The sequence below is a fragment of the Podarcis raffonei genome, chromosome 14, assembly GCF_027172205.1.
Source record: "Podarcis raffonei isolate rPodRaf1 chromosome 14, rPodRaf1.pri, whole genome shotgun sequence".
NCBI lineage: Eukaryota > Metazoa > Chordata > Lepidosauria > Squamata > Lacertidae > Podarcis > Podarcis raffonei.
Window position 1 is genome coordinate 14,373,001 of NC_070615.1, and position 20,595 is coordinate 14,393,595.

General features: G+C 42.3%; 1 protein-coding gene across 1 annotated transcript in view; it reads left to right on the forward strand.

Annotated features, from left to right (window-relative positions):
* SQOR (sulfide quinone oxidoreductase) overlaps nucleotides 1–18,451 on the forward strand; it is a 30,036-nt gene extending 11,585 nt beyond the window's left edge. The window contains exons 3-10 of the mRNA XM_053365128.1: nucleotides 1,921–2,091; nucleotides 3,175–3,228; nucleotides 7,063–7,257; nucleotides 8,445–8,654; nucleotides 11,091–11,274; nucleotides 13,236–13,303; nucleotides 15,898–16,076; nucleotides 18,200–18,451. Coding sequence (XP_053221103.1) covers nucleotides 1,921–2,091; nucleotides 3,175–3,228; nucleotides 7,063–7,257; nucleotides 8,445–8,654; nucleotides 11,091–11,274; nucleotides 13,236–13,303; nucleotides 15,898–16,076; nucleotides 18,200–18,257 — 1,119 coding nt within the window. The 3' untranslated portion in view covers nucleotides 18,258–18,451. The remainder of the gene's footprint in view (nucleotides 1–1,920; nucleotides 2,092–3,174; nucleotides 3,229–7,062; nucleotides 7,258–8,444; nucleotides 8,655–11,090; nucleotides 11,275–13,235; nucleotides 13,304–15,897; nucleotides 16,077–18,199) is intronic.
* Nucleotides 18,452–20,595: the final 2,144 nt, after the last annotated feature.

Below are 20,595 nucleotides of genomic sequence, written 5' to 3' on the forward strand. Positions count from 1 at the left end.
GAAATTTACTGTTCGAAGTTTGTAAGCCTCGTTTAAATTAAAAGAAGAACACTACAATTTATTTAGGAGACCACTGTAAGCAGATGAGAACATTAGCAGGATTCTAATAACACTTGTAGTGTAACAAATACGATGGACAATATGGACAGATATAAAATATAGACAATGAAATAAAATAGAGTTGGAAATGTTGACAATAGGACCCATGCCTGGGATGGGGGAGGAGTCTCGAGATTCAGAGAAATCTCTATATACGGATATGTATTTGGTATTGTTATAATTTTTCATTTGTAAAATCAAATAAAAATGATTTAAAATTTTTTTTAAAGAACAACACTCCGTGGCAGGATTTTAAGCAAGCAATCAGAGAGAGTCGCCCTCAGATCATTTTTGCCTGAGACAAGATTGTTCTCCTGTTAACAGGGTAGGATTGAATGCTGCTCACCCATATATAAATTGTCTCAGTTTTGGCCTTCGTTTTTGATACTTAGGGGACTGCAACATTCCTGTCTTTTTGCATTGCATCCAGAACAATAAATGCTTTTTGACCTGGAAAGATCACTCACCGGGCGGGGTCTGGGTTGCTGTTCTAATCTAGAAATAGAACATCTAGGACTTGGGCTGAGTTTACGCATTTTGAAATATTAAAATTTGTCGCCAGGTGGTGAACATAATCTGCAGCTGCCCTATATGGAGTCGGAGCACGCATTCAGCTGTAGGCTAGGGAGAAGGGAGACATTTGATTCAGTACACTTTTAAAGACAAATCATTGTAACTCGCACCATGTGAGAACCAAAAGGCAGCAATCCATCATAGAATCATAGAGTTGGAAGAGACCACAAGGGCCATCGAGTCCAACCCCCTGCCAAGCAGGAAACACCATCAGAGCACTCCTGACATATGGTTGTCAAGCCTCTGCTTAAAGACCTCCAAAGAAGGAGACTCCACCACACTCCTTGGCAGCAAATTCCACTGTCGAACAGCTCTTACTGTCAGGAAGTTCTTCCTAATGTTTAGGTGGAATCTTCTTTCTTGTAGTTTGGATCCATTGCTCCGTGTCCGCTTCTCTGGAGCAGCAGAAAATAACCTTTCTCCCTCCTCAGAATTTGCACTTCTCTGAATTTTGCTGTGCTGTTCTCCAGCCATCTGTTGTGTACAAAACTACATACAGTGGTACCTCGGGTTACATACACTTCAGGTTACATACGCTTCAGGTTACAGACTCCGCTAAGCCAGAAATAGTACCTCGGCTTAAGAACTTTGCTTCAGGATGAGAACAGAAATCGTGCTCCGGCGGTGCAGCGGCAGCAGGAGGCCTCATTAGCTAAAGTGGTGCTTCAGGTTAAGAACAGTTTCAGCTTAAGTACGGAACTCTGGAACGAATTAAGTACTTAACCTGAGGTACCACTGTACATTAGAATAAAGCATGTATAAAAAATGCCCATACAGTGGACGCTTGGGTTGCGAACGTGATCCGTGTGGGAAGCAGGTTCACAATCCGCAGCACCGTGTCTGCGCACGTGCGGGTTGCGATTCGGTGCTTCTGCGCATGCGCAAAGCAAAGTTCTTAACCTGAAGCACTATTTCTGGGTTAGCGGAGTCTGTAACCTGAAGCATATGTAACCTGAAGCGTCTGTAACCCGAGGTACCACTGTAATTCGCAATGTGGAAATGTGTAAAAATGAGAACTAGAGAGAAACAAAAATTGACAGATTTCTGCATTCCTACTGTAACCCTGTATTGTTTATTCTGAGCAGTGGGCTGCTAAAGACAGGTGTTTACTAGCCCCCATACTAAAGATTATTAATTGGAGATGTTACAATTTAAGCACTGAGGTACAGATGCTCCTTTCTTACCACACCTGCTTAGCTGAAGTCCCTCCAGTGCTCAGGCTGTGTGGCTTTTGCTCCTGTTTTTCAGAAGCACTATTATCAGCCGCTCTGGACTTTGGTCGGGGCAGGAGCAAAACCACTGGCACCCTGTTCCCGTCCAACGGCAAGTGTGATTCCTTCCGGTGTAAAGTGGATCCAATCCAGAGTTCAGAAGCTGGATCCAGACAAGAACTGTGTCCATCTGGAGAACAACCAAAAGGTAAGCTCTCAGCTGCCTCTTCATTTAATCCTCTTAACTACAAAAACTGAAGCTCTGTACTTTACAGAAACTTGTCACCTTGATGGAGAATATTGGAAACTTGGGCTAGAGACAAGCAGTTGCATCCAATATTAGCCCTGCTCACAGTAGACTCATTGAAACGGATGAACATCACAAATTAATTTGGAGATGCTATTTAACAGCAGTCAGATTAAATCAAATAAACAAGGAATATTCGGTGTTATGTTGGAGGCGATGCCAGGAAACAGGGAATTGTGTTCACATGTGGTGGAGGTGTAAAGACGTACAATTATTTTTGGTAAAGGGTGTTTAAGGAGATAACAGAAACCACTGGGTTAAAGCTGACCAAAAGTCCAGAGGTAGCATTATTATCGATTTACGATGGGGTGGAAGGTTCGCAGGCTAGGAAGGTCCTGCTCACAAATTATTGACAGCTGCACAAATTATTATAGCTAGGAAGTGGAAGGGGCAAGCAGAATATAGAATGGAAGAATGGTATAAAGAGGTGTGGGATGTAGCTATTAACGATAAATTAACATGTGCCATTAAGGTAAGACGGGGAAGATGCAGGAGAAATGATTTTGAGGAGAATTTATAGAATTTATACTATTAAAAGGGAAAGGGGTCAAACCATCGCAAGAGGTGTAGAAATTTTGGGAGGTTGCTTAGTTACAATGGAATGGTCTTGGGGGTGGGGTGCACATTTTATTCTTATTTATTTATGATTATTACTTTGTCACAAAGAAAAAGTAAAAGAAAGAAACTGATGAACATGGCTAACTTAGATCCATTTATTTCAATGGGCCTACTCTGAGCAGGAGTTGGGTACAACCCTTTGATTCCAGACGGAGTGTCATAGGAGATTCTACAATCACCTTGTGTGATTGTTTTGAAGCTGCAATACTAGACATACATTGACCTGGGAGCAAGTCCCATTCAACTTAATAAGGCCTACATGTGAGTAGACAGCTATAGGGTTAATGGTCAATGAAGCTCGTGACAGCTTTGTAGCATAGATTGGCAAAGATGCTCAATGTAATGAATGACTTTCTTATATTACAGATATCTTACAAGTATTTGATCATCGCCCTTGGGCTCCAGCTACATTTTGAAAAGGTATTTTTTTATTTTAAAAAAGTCTCTGTTGGTAAAAACTCTGGTGTGAAGCAGGATACAAAGAGTTACTTTGGGCATCATTTTACTGCCCATTCTGCATTGTCTTATGCAGCGCCGCTTCTGTTCTGCTGCAATCTTGCCACAAATTGCATTATTCAAAATAATAATAATAATAATAATAATAATAATAATAATAATAATAATAATAATATTTATACTCTGCCCATCTGGCTGGGCTTCCCCAGCCACTCTGGGCGGCTTCCAATTTTTTTTTTTTAAATACTGTAATACATCAAACATTAAAAGCTTCCCTAAACAGGGCTGCCTTCAGGTGTCTTCTAAAAGTCTGGTAGTTGTTGTTCTCTTTGACATCTGGTGGGAGGGCGTTCCACAGGGAGGGCGCCACTACCGAGAAGGCCCTCTGCCTGGTTCCCTGTAACTTGGCTTTTCGCAGTGAGCCATCCGCTGTGGTGAAATGACATAGCTTATGTAATGTTTGCAAGTGGTCCCAAAATTATGTCATTACATTGTCGTTTTGTTAATAATAATAATAATAATAATAATAATAATAATAATTCATTCCCCGCCCATCTGGCTGGGTTTCCCCAACCACTCTGGGCGTCTGCCAACAGAATATTAATAATAAAAATAAAAAAGTGATAATCTGTGGCAGTTATATTCCAAAACATCAACAGTCCACCAGGTTGGAGAACGCTGCTGCTGCCCAGTGCCCACTTACCAGAGAGTAAGCCCCACTGAAATGCACTCCGGTGCTCTGAAAATTCACTTTCTGATTCTGGAGACTCAAATTGCCTTAAAAGAAGGCCGGGCCTTCCCCGCTGGCTGGATTCTAAATGTTTCTGCTGGAAAAACTAACACCAATGAAAAATCATGTTTTGGTTTTTCCTTGAGACATTATATTGTTTCCCAAAACTGGCAGGGGTGGGTGGACAAAAAATTCATCCCTGGAAGGCATTTCAGTCCTGAAAACATTGCAGTTATTTGCATGCAGGTGTGGGGTCAATGTGCATATAGAATACTGTATTTTTCCGTGTATAACACGCCCCCTTGTATAAGACAACGCCTATTTTGGGGGATTCCAAATTAAGAAAATGGGGCGGGGGTTGCCCAGACTTGTTGAGCTTTTTGGGGGGAGTTGCCATAAGTCGCTCACCCACCTGACCAACGCTGACAATCGCATGCATCACCAAAGCCACAAATCGCCTGACGGTTCGCCGCAAGCAGCCGCCAATCACCCACCCAATTGCCGCAGTGGCTGCTGAAACCAATCACCCCTCCCCATTCTGCACTATCTCGTGTATAAGACGACCCCCAATTTTTAACATTATTTTATAATAGAAAAACATCATCTTATACACGGAAAACTGTGGTATCCACAATCCAACACAGAGTTTAATCCACTTTGAATACCACTGATTTCAGTGGTTTTAAGTGTACTAGAATCTGTGATGGGCTGGGGCCAGGATGTTCAGGGTCTGGGTGCTGTGAGGAAACTATTTTTTAATTGGGAGTGTGTGCATGCAGACTGTTTGTTCCAGATGGTGATCATGACAAGACAAGTTGCATGTACAGTGCTACCTTGGGTTAAGTACTTAATTCGTTCTGGAGGTCCATTCTTAACCTGAAACTGTTCTTAACCTGAAGCACCACTTTAGCTAATGGGGCCTCCTGCTGCCGCCGCACCGCTGGAGCACGATTTCTGTTCTTATCCTGAAGCAAAGTTCTTAACCTGAAGCACTATTTCTGGCTTAGCGGAGTCTGTAACGTGAAGCGTATGTAACCTGAAGCGTATGTAACCTGAAGTGTATGTAACCCGAGGTACCACTGTATTTCCTGAAGGCTAACAGAGAAGGCCTGTAGGGGCCCTCTGGTGGTCTGTCTTAAGAAGTTGAATATATCCGAAGGTCTAGCACTCGCTTCATGCATGGGATCAGTGTGAGAATGAATGAGCTTTGCTTCATATCGGAGAATACTCGCAGTTCATGTTAGAATATGACAGTTAATGGTGGAATTTTGGACATGTTTAGAAGTACATCCAGAATCGAATTTCATTTCTCTCATCAATAATACAACCTCTTTTATTTAAAAAATAGAAACAAGTCAATTGCTTCCTGTTTCAGACTGCTCATGGTATGTGGAGGAAGGCTTCTTTAACTTAGGCATGTGCAGGTTTTTTAAAATCTTTATTGAAAGTTCAAAAAGTACATGACTATATGGGCACCAAACATGGGGAGACACAAACAAAAAAGAGAAAAGGAAAAAGAGAAACAGAACCCATGAGGAGGGAAAACAAAGGGGGGGGACGCCCAAAATTGTATATTTTACGAGGTTGCTATTGTACTTCACCAGATCTTAACCTATTACAGTATTTGTAAGAATGGATTCCAAATATCATTGAATTTGTCCATGGCAAGTCTGCGTTTATATGCAAGTTATTCATATGTTGTGAGTTTGTATAAGTCTTCAATCCAATTGTGGAAGAGAGCCGCATTTTTATTTTCCCAGTTCATCAGGATCAGTCTTTTTGCTGTTGTAAAGGCATGGAGAGTCCACTCATATTGTCCTTTTGTAGAGTTCCATGTGCTGGGTATATAATTCAAGAGGATATTTTGCTTTGTAAATGTAAGGTTGTTCCATTCGGTTCTGTTGATGGTTTCAGTTAGTAAAGGTAAAGGGATCCCTGACCATTAGGTCCAGTCATGGCCGACTCTGGGGTTGTGGTGCTCATCTCACTTTATTGGCCAAGGGAGCTGGCATACAGCTTCCGGGTTATGTGGCCAGCATGACTAAGCCACTTCTGGCAAACCAGAGCACCGCACGGAAACGCCGTTTACCTTCCCGCTAGAGCGGTACCTATTTATCTACTTGTACTTTGACGTGCTTTCAAACTGCTAGGTTGGCAGGAGCAGAGACCAAGCAACGGGAGCTCACCCCGTCGCGGGGATTTACCTTCTGCCAAAAATCTATCAAAATAGGACAGTGAAAAAACATGTTTTAGAGAAGCATTATCCCTATTACATCTCCAACGCATGTGCACTTTTAACCAAATTATGACCCCATAGCCTTCCATACATTCAGGGAGGCATCAGTAATTTGAGGAACAGTTAATATCCGAGACAGGAGCATGCGACCCTCCAGATGTTATTGGATTGCAACTCCTATTGCCTCTAGTTAAAAGATGCCCAACCCTCCAGTGGATGATGGGAGTTGTGGTTTAGCAACATCTAGAGAGCTGGAGGTTACTCACTGCTTGCATATACCAACCAGGAGACTCCATGTGATGTATTACACAATAATATGCCTTGTTGTTTATGCGAAGACTTGATCTGAATATTTTACCAGTTACAGTGGTACCTTGGTTTACAAATTTAATCCATTCCGGAAATCCGTTCTTAAACCATAGCGTTCTTAAACCAAGATGTACTTTCCCATAGCAATGGAGTACTCAATTTACAAATGGAACACACTCAACAGGAAGCGAAACATGTTCTTATTCCAAGGCAAAGTTCACAAACCAAAACGCCTCCTTCCGGGTTTGCAGCAATCTTAATCCAAGTTGTTCATAAACTAAGCTGTTCTCCAACCAAGGTACCACTGTACTGAATCAAAATAAATGCTGATGTAATAGCTCTGATCATGATCTCGGTCCCAAGAAAATCTATAGGAATTGTGTTACTATGTTACTGAGGTTGGCACTTTCCTCCCATACTCAACGGGTTTAATAACGTAGCTGGAAAGAAGCCACTCTCAATTTGCATTTCCCATGCGCCTGGCACAATTAAATATTACGCAGCTAATTTTGTTTTGTTGCAGATCAAGGGCTTGCCCGAAGCTTTCAGCACTCCTAAAATAGGCTCCAATTATTCCGTTCACACTGTGGAGAAAACTTGGAAGGCTCTGCAAGATTTCCAGGGAGGAAATGCCATCTTCACCTTTCCAAACACACCCGTGAAATGTGCTGGAGCGCCACAAAAGATCATGTACTTGTCAGAGGCGTACATGAGAAAGGTATGCGCTGTCCGCTACTGGAAGCTGAGTAGACTTGATAGATCTGCGTTGTGGCTTGAGCAGATGGCAAGATCTTTGCAATGCAAAAGGGCCAGAGCTTCATCTGCACAGATATTACCCTCTTTTAAACTGCTGGGACTCTCAGCCTCTGTTCACAAAAACTTTTTAGCTATTAGGGTGGACTTCTCTCTCCTCTCCTGAGAAAGATGGTGGGAGGGAGGCTGTCTCTTTATTATGTTATAAGAAAAAAACTGCTCCCTTTCCCTTATGGGGTATTCCAAAGCCCATATAGAGTCCTTAAGTGGGTTCCCTATCAGTAGGAGGAAATAACAGAGGCCAACCAGAGTATATTGAGAAGCAAAGCAGCTAGTAAGCCTGATCTTTATTCAAGGAACTGTTGCAACAGGGTCCCCACTCACCACACACAGGAGGGAGGAGGACCCTGAACAATGGTGCACAAGCCCTTATATAGACCTTTGAAATTGCCCACCCTGTAGCCCAAGACCACCACCCCAAAACATCATATATACATCACAGAGGGAGGCAGAAATTTGAGTGTTGCTTCTCTCCTGTCTGCCAAGATACCTGATAATTCCCTACTTGGTTGCATTATCTGGGTAGCCTGGCCATTCCTTTCGGATGGTAAATACTTAGTTCCTGAATCTCTTACGCATATTGACAGTGCGCTCAGCTTAGCAGATACTTGCCAAACTGTATTTGAAAAGGGAGAGTTAAGCCCCTACAGTCAAAAGACCATTGCAGAGAAATATTTGAGGTCAATTTGGGAGAGTCAAAATGGCTTCAGGACTGTTCTCCTGTACTATTTCAGACAGTGGTTTATATACTTATGTATGCATTTGCCTTGTGCATTTATTTTATATTTTAGACCTTAGAATTCTTATAACAATTGTGTTGATTCATTAATCACATTTTCCCCCAGCTGTGTCTGCATATATTTGCAAAGGACTAAAGCAATTGTTTTGAAGAAAGATGTGCACTTTGCTTTATAGATGGTGTGTGCGCAATAGTGCGATGTTGAATTCCACCCTTTCTGCAAAAAAGTTGTACTAAATTATGTTGGATTTTTTTGGTGGGTGTACTAAAAAATAGCATTCTGTCTCCTGCTTCTGGTTTGCCACTCATAACTATGGTTTTGAACCATTACTTTTGAATTATCCTCTTGGTAGACTGGGAAACGACCGAAAGCCAAAATAATCTTCAATACTGCCCTTGGAGTGATTTTTGGTGTTCAGAAGTATGCCGATGCTCTGCTAGAAATTATCAAATCGAGGGACATTACAGTCAACTACAAATACAACCTTGTTGAAGTTCGAGCTGATAAACAGGAAGCGGTCTTTGAGAACTTGGACAAAAGTGGGGAGACGGAGGTCTATCAGGTCAGCAAAATGAGATTTTTTCAGGTGCATCTATGTACAAAGCAAATTACTGTGACTATCGTGATTTTCCTGTTTGTGACCTGGATTGGTTTCCTGTTTGTTAGAAAAGGCAGGAAATAGTAAATCAAAATGTTGATCAAAGTATGTGATGTGAGAAGGTGAAAATGGTTGATACAGTGAAGAAGTGGGGGAAAAACTTTATAAGGACATTATCTTAATAATAATAATAATAATTGCAACAACAACAAATATTATTCATTCCCCACCCATCTGGTCGGATTCCCCAGCCACTCTGGGTGGCTCCCAACAGAATACTAAAAACACGACAATCATCTCTGGGAATTCCTTTTTTCTTTTTCTTTTTTGAAGTAATTTTTATTGATATGACAAAATAAATCACACAATTAATCTTTTTTTAAAAAACCTTCTTAAACTAAAACAAGATTCCTCCGAATCCTGAGATTTCCCTCCTCCCCTCCACAGGTCCTTTATGTATCTTAATCCACCGCATATTAATATTTCCTTCAAATTACGGTTCTCCAAAATATCCAAAGTCTTTATAACACTGCAAGAGTTATTCAAAGCCTGCCAAAGAGTTCAAGTGTTTCCCGTGTTCTTTTAAATATGATCTATATTTCTCCCATTCTCTGTTGAAGTTTTGATCCACCTGATTTCTGATTTTCAAAGTCAATCTACTCCAATAATTTCATTGGCCAGTCCGCTTTTGTTGGCATCTTATTGTCTTTCCGTCGCTGGGCAAGTAACATCCTTGCAGCTGTAGTCGCATAAATGCATCTTAGCCAGGGAAAATTCTCTCTCTCTCATGCTAATCTATAGTATCAGATATTGAAATTTAAATACTTTATTGTCACTTGTACAACTTGTATACAGTGAGATTACACGAGCACCCCCAACTCAGCTCTCTTAATTCCCCTCATTCACTGACGCACACCCACCAAACCCTAAAGTCAGTTGCCCTGTTATTATCTTTTTATTCAGCAGCCTAACAGCCCACAGATAGAAGCTGTTCTTTACCCTGTTGGTGCGACTAATCCTGCTTCTATATCTTCTGCCTGAGGGCAGGAGATCAAGAAAGTGCCGGCTAGGGTGTGAATCATCCCTGAGAATTTTCCTCACTCTCCTGAGGCAACGTTCTTCCGCGATGTCATCCAGTGGATTCACTGGACAGCCCATAATATCTTGTGCTGTTTAATATACAGTTGTGCTTGAACTCAGGGCCGCATTTAGGTTTGATGAGGCCCTAAGCTACTGAAGGTAATGGGGTCCTTTATATGTCTAGCTGTCCTTTGACAAACAACAAATTTGTCACTGTTTTTTGTGTTGAATATATGCTATATGGTGATTTATGGAAATAATAGGTATCTCAAGCCATTTGCACATGTTGTCATGCAACCAGTCCATGCAGAATGTAGGCACCCTGTATATAGAAATGAGCAAACCAGGGATATTTTACATCCAGTGGTTTTTTTCCTTTAAATTTTTTTGGGGCCCCCAAGAGAGTGGGGCCCTAAGCTATAGCTTGTTTAGCTTATATGTACAGTGGTTCCTCGCAAGACGAAATTAATTCGTTCCGCAAGTTTTTTCTTCTTGCGAGTTTTTCGTCTTGCGAAGCACGGTTTCCCATAGGAATGCATTGAAAATCAATTAATGCGTTCCTATGGAGACCGCTTGCCAGGCTGGCGGTGCGGAGAAGGGCTTTTCTCCCCACCGCAAGCCTTCAGGACAGGTACGGGAACAGAGGGGAAGGCGCGCAGCGCTTCTCCTCTGTTCCCGGGGCTTGCGGTGGGAGGAGGGTTTTTCCTCCCCACCGCCAACATTCAGAACAGCATTATGAATGTTGGCGGTGGGAAGGAAAACCCTCCTCCCACCGCAAGTCTTCAGGACAGCCATCCGAAGGCTGGCGCGGGGAGAAGGTCTCTCCGCCCCACCGCCAGCCTTCGGAGGAGCCTTCCGAAGGCTTCTGGTGGGGCGGAGAGACCTCCTCCCGCCGCCAGCCTTCGGAGCAGCCTTCCGAAGCCTGGCGGCGGGAGGAGGTCTCTCCCCCCCACTGCCAGCCTTCGGAGCAGCCTTCCAAAGCCTGGCGGCGGGAGGAGGTCTCTCCCCCCCACTGCCAGCCTTCGGAGCAGCCTTCCGAAGCCTGGCGGCGGGAGGAGGTCTCTCCGCCCCACCGCCAGCCTTCGGAGGAGGTCCGAGGACAGTGGGGAAGACGCGCTGCGCTTCCCCGCTGTCCCGGAGATTTCCCTATGGGCTTTCGTCTTGCGAAGGAAGCCCATAGGGAAATTCGTTTTGCGAAGCGCCTCCAAAACGGAAAACCCTTTCGTCTAGCGGGTTTTCCGTCTTGCGAGGCGTTCGTCTTGCGGGGCACCACTGTAAATCCAACACTGCTTGAACTCCTTTCTCTTTCTCTGGATGCAGTACGAAATGCTTCATGTCACCCCCCCCATGGGACCCCCAAACGTACTTCTGAACAGTCCGGTCTCAGATGCAGGGGGCTGGGTCGATGTAGACAAGGAGACATTGCAACACAAGAAATACCCAAATGTGTTTGGGATCGGAGACTGCACTAACCTCCCCACTTCAAAGACGGCTGCAGCTGTAGGTAAGAGTGGCTTTTGCAATTAACTGATTCAATGTTAATTCAATGTTAGGGACGCGGGTGGCGCTGTGGTCTAAACCATTGAGCCTAGGGCTTGCCAATCGGAAGGTCGGCGGTTCAAATCCCTGCGACGGGGTGAGCTCCCGTTGCTCGGTCCCTGCTCATGCCAGCCTAGCAATTTGAAAGCACGCCAGTGCAAGTAGATAAATAGGTACCGCTCCGGCGGGAAGGTAAACGGCGTTACCCTGCGCTGCTCTGGTTTCGCCAGAAGCGGCTTAGTCATGCTGGCCACATGACCCGGAAGCTGTCTGCGGATAAACGCCGGCTCCCTCAGTAAAGCGAGATGAGCGCCGCAACCCTAGAGTTGTTTGCGAGTGGACTTAACTGTCAGAAGAAGAAGAAGAAGAAGAAGAAGAAGAAGAAGAAGAAGAAGAAGAGGAGTTTGGATTTGATATCCTGCTTTATCACTACGCTAAGGAGTCTCAAAGCGGCTAACATTCTCCTTTCCCTTCCTCCCCCACAACAAACACTCTGAGATGAGTGAGGCTGAGAGACTTCAAAAAAGTGTGACTGGCCCAAGGTCACCCAGCAGCTGCATGTGGAGGAGCGGAGACACAAACCCAGTTCACCAGATTACGAGTCTACCGCTCTTAACCACTACACCACACTGGCTCAGGGGTCCTTTACCTTTTTTTCTTAATTCTGTGTTAACATAAATACTACATTTAATTCTTATTTAATGTAGCCTTTTTCGCTCTCTTTGCAACCCCTTTTGATATCTGAAGAAAAGCAGTATACAAATACCTGAAATAAATAATAATAGATGCTTGCTGCAAATCTGGCCTTAAACACTGGGTCTTAAGCTTCCTATACTGAAAGAAGCCTTTTATGGATCTGATGTCAGAAAGATCAGAAATAGGATTTTTTTAAAAAAAATTATTTGACTGACCAAGGGTGCATCTCCACACAGGAAAAAAACGCTATTAAAATTAAATCGTTATAACAAAAGGGAAAAAACGCTATGGAAAAATCACACAGAAATTCTTTTGCTCTCTGGCGCCATCTGGTGTTGCATGTTCATAACGCATTCAAAATACTGTTTTTTGACTAATGTAGCTGAGTTAGAATAGATTTAGTCCCTGAGCCTGAGGTTTCCCATACTTGTTCTACTCCAGCCCAATTTTTTCAAGGCCTCAGATATCAGCCTTTCTAGCCTTTGTATCTGAAGCTCCAGTTTTGTTAAACTAGAGATACCAGGGATTAGATCTCAGACCAATTCAGCCAGCTAGCCCTGGGGATTATCTAATTGATTTTTTTTATTGTTATTCATGTTTTTACACTGTATTTTATGCTGCTTTTATAATTAAATGTTTTGAAAGTGTTTTAAATTTGTTGTTAGCTGCCCTGAGCCCGGTTTTTGAACCAGGAAGGGTGGGGTATAAATAAAAATATTTATTATTATTACTATTACTATTACTATTATTATTATTATTATTATTATTATTTCTTCAGGTCTTCTCTGCTCTGCTCCTGAGCTACACAACTGCTCTCTCTAATCTGCCCTATTATAAGCAAGCATTGGTCTTTAGTTAGTCATGCCTTAGAACGAATTAATAGGACTTATTTCCAACCAATTTTAGCTAGACCAGGGTCCATCTATTTTATCACTGACTAAATTATGGTACAAATTAGTGGATATTCTAACAGAGGAAGCTGTGTTGGTCTGTTTGGAAATTGAGACAGAAAAAGAAATTGCAACCCAGCACCAATTAGAAACTTTGGCAATTAAGTGGTCTATGAGTAGCTTAAATAATAATGAATAAAAACAATAAGAGGAATACGCTGAGAAATGTTTCAAGGGGTAGCACTTAAAAATAGAATTTTATTTTTAGACTCTAGTGTTCCTATTTCGGGAAGGAAAACGTTGCGGCACTAATGTAAACAAACCATTATCTCTTCTGTAGCTGGCCAGTCTGGTGTGCTTGATAAAACCATTTCTTGCGTAATGAAGGGCAAGCCTCCAGCTAAAAAGGTAAGCTGGTTAATTCAATTAATTGGTCATTAAGTGAGTAGTATTAGCGCTTTGAATCAAGAATTATGTTTTTAATAACGATCCCATGGGTAATGACTTAATTTTTGTAGCATATTTTGAGGCAGTATTCTTTAACTTATTAAAGATTGGAAAGGTTCTCGCCCAAATTCAAAACGCCTTGTTCACAGGTCGTCCTCAAGCATTGTGTGGGCAGGGATATTTAAGTTGCATTAAAAAAAAATGATGCAAAAAGCTGTTCCTACAGGTGTCAGGGACAGACAGTCACCAGTGCATAACCCCAGTGTTCTAAAGTTTGCGCTAGTTATATTTCAAAAAATAAAAACCAGGACACCCCAAAAGTTGTTGAGGTTTTTAAAGGAAGCCCCCAAAATTGTTGACCTTTTTCAGCAAAAGCTGAAAGAATTTTTGTGGCATTTTGGGTACGATTTCACCCCCGTTGCCAGTTTTCAATGATATTTGCCCGATTTATGAAAAATAATCTAAGACGCCATTTTCAGAGGTGAATTCCAGGACATATCCTGAAAAATCAGGAAGTAGGGCAGCCCCACTCTTAATAATGTGGGTCCAGAATATTTTAAGGACTGCCTAATCTCTTATATCCCTGCCCTATCACAGAGTTCTTTGGCAAAGGCACAGCTAATACCCACCAGGATCTGTACAATGAGTATTGTGGGCCCAATATTTTGGAGTTCCCTTCCAATTCAGGTCAGACTGAACTTTCAGTGCCAACTGAAGACTTTTTAAGAAAAAATCCAGCAAGCATTTTAATTATAGCTTGATTTTATATTTTCAAATTATTATTATTTTACCTTTGTAAACCAGTTAAGAGACTATTGAGAGATAAGTGGTATATAAATGGTTTTAAGAAAATCTCTCTCTCCATGTATCTGGCCACACAAGTATTGGCAAATGATATTTCCTAGTAATATGATGTGAGGAGCCCCCAATTAGGAGCATTAAATTAATCCATTTAATTAAAACAAGCTTCCATTCTTCTGCTGCTCTGCTATCATGGCCCAACTGCATTTCGTAAACACCACTCCAGATTTATTCATTCATTCATTCATTCATTCATTCATACTGGCAATACAAGAACAGTTATAACTTGTGCCTATGCTTTTCATAAGGTTGGATTCTTGCATTTTCTGGAAAAATAACATCCCAACAATTTTATAATATGCTAAACTCTCGCAAATTTATTTATAGGTTTTTCTGCAATCTTAATTGTTTAATACTGCTAACATACAACAGCAGGCAAGAGAACTTCCAAATTGCCATTATATCCCTGCTTTTGGACGTAAGTCAAGCCAGTAGAAAAAGACAAAACATCATAATTAGAACTGCATACTGGGGAGGTATACTCTCTCTTTGCATCTTTATTTTAAATTTTATTTTCACAAATTAATAGAAATAAATAAATAAGAATAAAAATGTGCACCCTACTACTGAGACCATTCCATTGTAACTAAGCAACCTCCCCAAATTTCAACACCTCTTGCAGTGGTTTGACCCCTTTCCATTTTAATAGTACAAATTCTACAAACACCCTCCATATCTCCTCAAAATAATTTCTACTGAATATTCCGTTTTGCCTTAATGGCACATGTTAATTTATCATTAACAGCTATATCCCACACCTCTTTATACCATACTTCCATTCTATATTCTGCTTGCCCCTTCAACTTCTTCGCTATAATAATTCGTGCAGCTGTCAATAAATTTGTGAACAAGTCCTTCATAGCCTGTGAACCTTCCACCCCATCATAAATTGATAATAATGCTACTTCTGGACTTTTGGTCAGCTTTAACCCAGTGGTTCCTGTTATCTCCTTAAACACCCTTTGCCCCCAAAAATTGTACGTTTACACCCCCACCACATGTGAACATAATTCCTTGTTTCCTGGCATCCCCTCCAGCATAACACCGAATATTCCTTGTTTATTTGATTTAATCTGACTACATTAAGTACCATCTCCAAACTAATTTTTAATAATTTATATACCATGTTGTATGAAAGAGGTAAAGAGATAGAATTACACAAAGGCTATTAGTCGTACCTTGGTTTTCAAACAGCCTGGGTCTTGAACGTTTTGGCTCCCAAACACCCCAGACCCGGAAGTGAGTGTTCGGTTGTTTTGGAAGCCAAGCGTCCAACAGGGCTTTCAATTGGCTGCAGGAGCTTCTTTGGTTTTCGAACATTTCAGAAGTCGAACAAACTTCTGGAACAGATTCCGTTCGACTTCCAAGGTATGACTGTATTTTACATAAGCCAGGCATGTCCAAGTCCGTTTGGGGGGCTAATTTGGCCTGTTAGCCAGTTTAATCTGGCCCCTGTGGCAGTTTATGTCCTGAGGTAAAATTCTTTAAAAAGCTCAACAGCTTCAATCCTAAAAAAAGGTTAAAAACTTAGGTCAGCCCTCACGGCCCTTCACTTCATCGAATCTGGCCCTCGACATAAGCAGACTGGAGGGATCCTTCGGCGGTTGGGGAAACCTGAGAAATTGTTTTGCAATATTCAAGTGAAGTTTATTTGGTTCCATTATGTAAAATGTACACCACAAAATCTTTTATAGTATGATGGATACACATCCTGTCCCCTGGTAACCAACTACAACCGTGCGATCCTGGCAGAATTTGATTACAGCGCGCAGCCTTTAGAAACGTTTCCTTTTGACCAGAGCAAGGAGCGGCTGACAAGTTTTCACATGAAAGCTGATCTCATGCCATTCCTTTACTGGCATGGGCTATTGAAGTAAGTATCCCTTGTGTCTATAAGCCAAACTACCGGTAACTTGCGCGGGTTTTGGAAAAATTGACCGACGTAAAATGCATGGGCACTTTTTGCGGCACAGGTTTGTGCAGTGCGGCAAACCAGGTGCACATTTCTTAACTGCACAGGTAGGTTTTCGTCTGAACGGTGAATGTCTAAAATAAAAGCCATTTGGACCGTCATAGAGAAAATTTAACATCTTATATTGGGGGAGGAATTAAAGATGCAGTTATGTGTTTCAAAGACGCTTTGATAGAGGGAAGTTCTATATGTGCTATCAGTTTAATGCCGAAGTACACAAAACAAGCAAAAGGGACGCGGGTGGCGCTGTGGGTTAAACCAGAGCCTAGGACTTGCTGATCAGGTTGGTGGTTCGAATCCCTGCGACGGGGTGAGCTCCTGTTGCTCGGCCCCAGCTCCTGCCAACCTAGCAGTTCGAAAGCACGTCAAAGTGCAAGTAGATAAATAGGTACCACTCCGGCGGGAAGGTAAACGGTGTTTCCGTGCGCTGCTCTGGTTCGCCAGAAGCGGCTTAGTCATGCTGGCCACATGACCCGGAAGCTGTCTGCGGACAAATGCTGGCTCCCTCGGCCAATAAAGCGAGATGAGCGCCCCAACCCCAGAGTCGGCCACGACTGGACCTAATGGTCAGGGGTCCCTTTACCTTTACTTTACACCAAACAAGCACTTTAAATTAAAAAAAAGTTTAGCAATCTGCTGTTCCAAATGGTTTGACGCAGCTTTCAACTTACATAGCTGCAGAGAGGGAAATTTGACTTGCCAAGTTCATTTTTCAGAGGGATAGCTTTAACTGCAGACCTAACACCTGGGTTGGCCATAGTGAGGCTGGACACAGCCATCGCCCCAATTTTAGGGTCTTAAGAGTCTGCTGGATCACAGCAGTGCCCTCATCTTGTCCAGAATCTGGACAACTTGCTGCCCATGGCAAGCCCACAAGCAGAACCACCTCCTAGAAGCTGCCATTTCCAGCAGTTAAGTATTCAGATCCTCCATCAATTTGTTTTATCCTCTTTGAAAGAGATCCAAGTTGGAGGCCGTCAAGGCAGGGGAGCAGGGAAGAATCGCCCTTTACTGAGCCATCTCTCAGGCTGGTGCAGCAAAGATGCCCAGATCAGGCCCATTGCTGTCAAAGGACAGCAACTTCATGCCAGCCCCAGAACACCCCAATTTCAGGGGCTTCAGCCTGCCTGTTTGGGTGGGTACACCCAGTGGCACTCCCTGACAGTGGAGCTCAACGGTTGACAGAACCAGGCAGAATTGAGCAGAGACAACTGCACTCTATCCAAAACTCCTTCCGCACTGCGATTCAGGGGTTTGGATTGCTCTGTTACAGTTCAGCAGCTTGCAGCTCCATTTGACTTGCAATTATTATTGGGGTAAAGTGTACTTTTAATATACCAGACAGGATAACTCTATAGTGAACAAAGTTATACGTACAGTCGTACCTTGGAAGTTGAACGGAATCTGTTCCAGAAGTCCACTCAACTTCCAAAACCTTCGGAAACCAAAGTGTAGCTTCTGATTGGCTGCAGGCAGCTCCAGCAGCCAATCGGAAGCCACTTCGGATGTTTGGGTTCCAAAGAACGTTTGCAAACCGGAACTCTCACTTCCAGGTTTGCAGCGTTTGGGAGGCAAAACGTCCGATTACCAAGGCATTTGGGATCCAAGGTATGACTGTATTTCATGTCATTGTCCTAAAGTGTTTTTGATAGGTAATGTGTATTTAAAAACAAACACAGGTTTGTTTTTGTTGGACTACAACTCCCATCATCCCTGAGCTCTGGCCTTGCTAGCATTTTTTTAAAAAACCCCATTTTTTTAAAAAACACTTTTTCCCTTGGTTTCCAAATTTTACATCTCAGATTAAACATGAGCTATATGAAAAAGTCATCACTGCAGCAAATAGCAACCATTTCAATTTATATTCTGTCATGCCAGTTACATAACTTATGCAAATATGAGAAGGGAATCTTGATTGTAAGGAAAGCACCAACATTAAATACAAAAGGTTTTTTTGGTGAATAGGATGATGAAGCTTAAAGTGGTCTTTATCCCAGTTCTAACCCTTGAAATATTTCTTCTAGGGGATACTGGGGAGGTCCAGCTCCGATACGAAAGCTGCTACACCTAGGGTTGAAGTAGCCGTCAGTCCTTTTGTACCTGCTACGAACCACAAAAGTACGACCACAGCTTAAAAAGGTATACAGCAAGATATAGAAAGATGTCCTGTGCTTTATATCAATAAATGTTTCTGAGCAGAGACTGGAGCTTCAGACTCATAAATACTTGGATTTTATGTATTATTTTTTAAAGCAAATAAACTTGGTACTTTTCAATGTCTTTGTAGGCCCCGAATCTACATTTTAAAGAAAACTTTATCCAGCTAGTAAATGCACCATCCAGCATAGTGTAGCAACAGCTGCATTTTTAGCTGTTGACTTTCTATTTTGAGTCTACCCATGAGATAATATACTGAGTTGTGTTAGCTTATGTATGTGTTCTCTTCCCAGCTTTAACAGCTGGTGTAGTGGCTAACCGTTGACCTTGAATGATCCCAGTTCAAGAGTGTTAAAAGTCTGTAATACAGAGATAATAGCCTACCTTACAAACCTGTCAGAAGGGCTACAGGGAAAATTCAGAAAGCGTTCTATAAAATGTCGTGTCAATCGTTACAATTGTACCAACTCCTTATCAGCAAGTGTCTCCTTACATAGAACTTATCTTTGTAACAAATACGGAACATTCTGCCCTTGTTCAGTGAAAACCAGGCTTTATTTTGTGGCCTTTTCTATCAGTACTGCCAATATCTGCATTGTTAAGCGTATTGTATCACACTGCTTAAGTCAATATTCCCTAGATAGCAGCCAAGTAAGTGGGAACTGTCTCAACTGCCTGTTTCCTGTGATTTGTCAGCAATTGCAGAATTTTCTTCTGTTGGGGAGGAGCCATGGCTCAATAGGATTGATCCTATGTTTTGTAGGCAGTGTCCCAGGTGCAATCTCTAATTCGAAGAATGAGTTGGGTGGTGTAAAACACCTTTTTGCCTGGAAAGCAGTTGCCAGTAGGCAATACTAAGCTAGAGAAGCTCTGGGGTGGCCAGGAGCACATTTGCCAGCCAGGAGCGCATTTGCTGTTTGCCAGCTGCACCCATTTCCTTGAGATACCCAATTTGATCAGTGACACACACTTTAGATTATTGTAACATGCTGTAACTAAACAGGATATATGTGCAGCTGCCTTTGAAAAGTGCTCGGAAACTTCAACAGGTTCAAATAATTGCAGCCAGATTGTTGACTAGGGCTGGTTATAGGGCGCATACGACTCCCTTGTTAATAATTAACAATTTTATTATTTGTATGCTGTCCATCTGACTGGGTTGCCCCAGCCACTCTGGGCGGCTCCCAACAAAATACTAAACATGCAATAAAACATCAACCATTAAAAACTTCCCTCAACAGAACTGCCTTCAGATGTCTTCTAAAAGTCAAATACCGTATTTTTTGCTCTATAGGACGCACCTTGTTTTAGAGGGGGAGAACAAGAAAAAAAAATTCTCCCCCTCTCTGCTCAGCGCCCCTTCAGCAAAGCGGCAGGAGAAACGGAGCCCCTTCCATCTCTCCCTCCCTCTCTGCTGAAGCCAGGAATCTTGCTCTCCTGGCTTCACCGAAAGGAACATGAAGCCTGCGGAGCACAGCGGGAACTCGCGCTGTGCTCCAAAGGCTTCAGGCGGCTATCCCTGAAGCCTGGAAAGCAAGAGGGGTCAGTGCGCAACGAGGCTTCGCATTGCTATCGCTGAAGCCAAGGAGCCTGCATTCGTGCCATAGGATGCACACGCATTTCCCCTTAATTTTTGGAGGGGAAAAAGTGCATCCTATAGAGTAAAAAATACGGTAGTTGTTTGACATCTGATGAGAGGGCTCCACTAGCTACCTGTCTTTCCAGGTGCAATTCAAAGTGCTGTTAACCTATTAAGCCCTATATGGCTTAGATCCAAACTATCTGAAAGACCGTATTCCCTCATATGAACCTGCCTGGGTTTTGAACTCTTCAGGAGAGTTCATTCCCAGATTTTGGAACACCCTCCCTAGAGAAACTAGACTGGCTCCCTTCTTTGTCCTGCTGGCATGAAGACTTTTGTGTTCCAACAGGCTTTTGGGAACTGACTGCTTTTAATGAAAGGACTGGCGCTGTGCTGTTTCTATTGTAATTATTTGCATGGTTTTAACAGATTATAGTTTTAATTATATCAGTGTTTAATTGTTCTTTAATTATTGCTTACTATTTTAGTGGTTCTTATTTTTAGCTGTAAGCCACATTGAGAAAAAGGTGGGTTATAAATAATAATAGACATGGCAGTCTGACCAGGTATTAGGAAGCATCCTGTACTATTGACAATATAATTTGCACAATACAACCTCTAGGATTCCTATGCAAATATAGATAGCGTTAATAAAAAAAGCACAAAATAAATCTCAAAAGC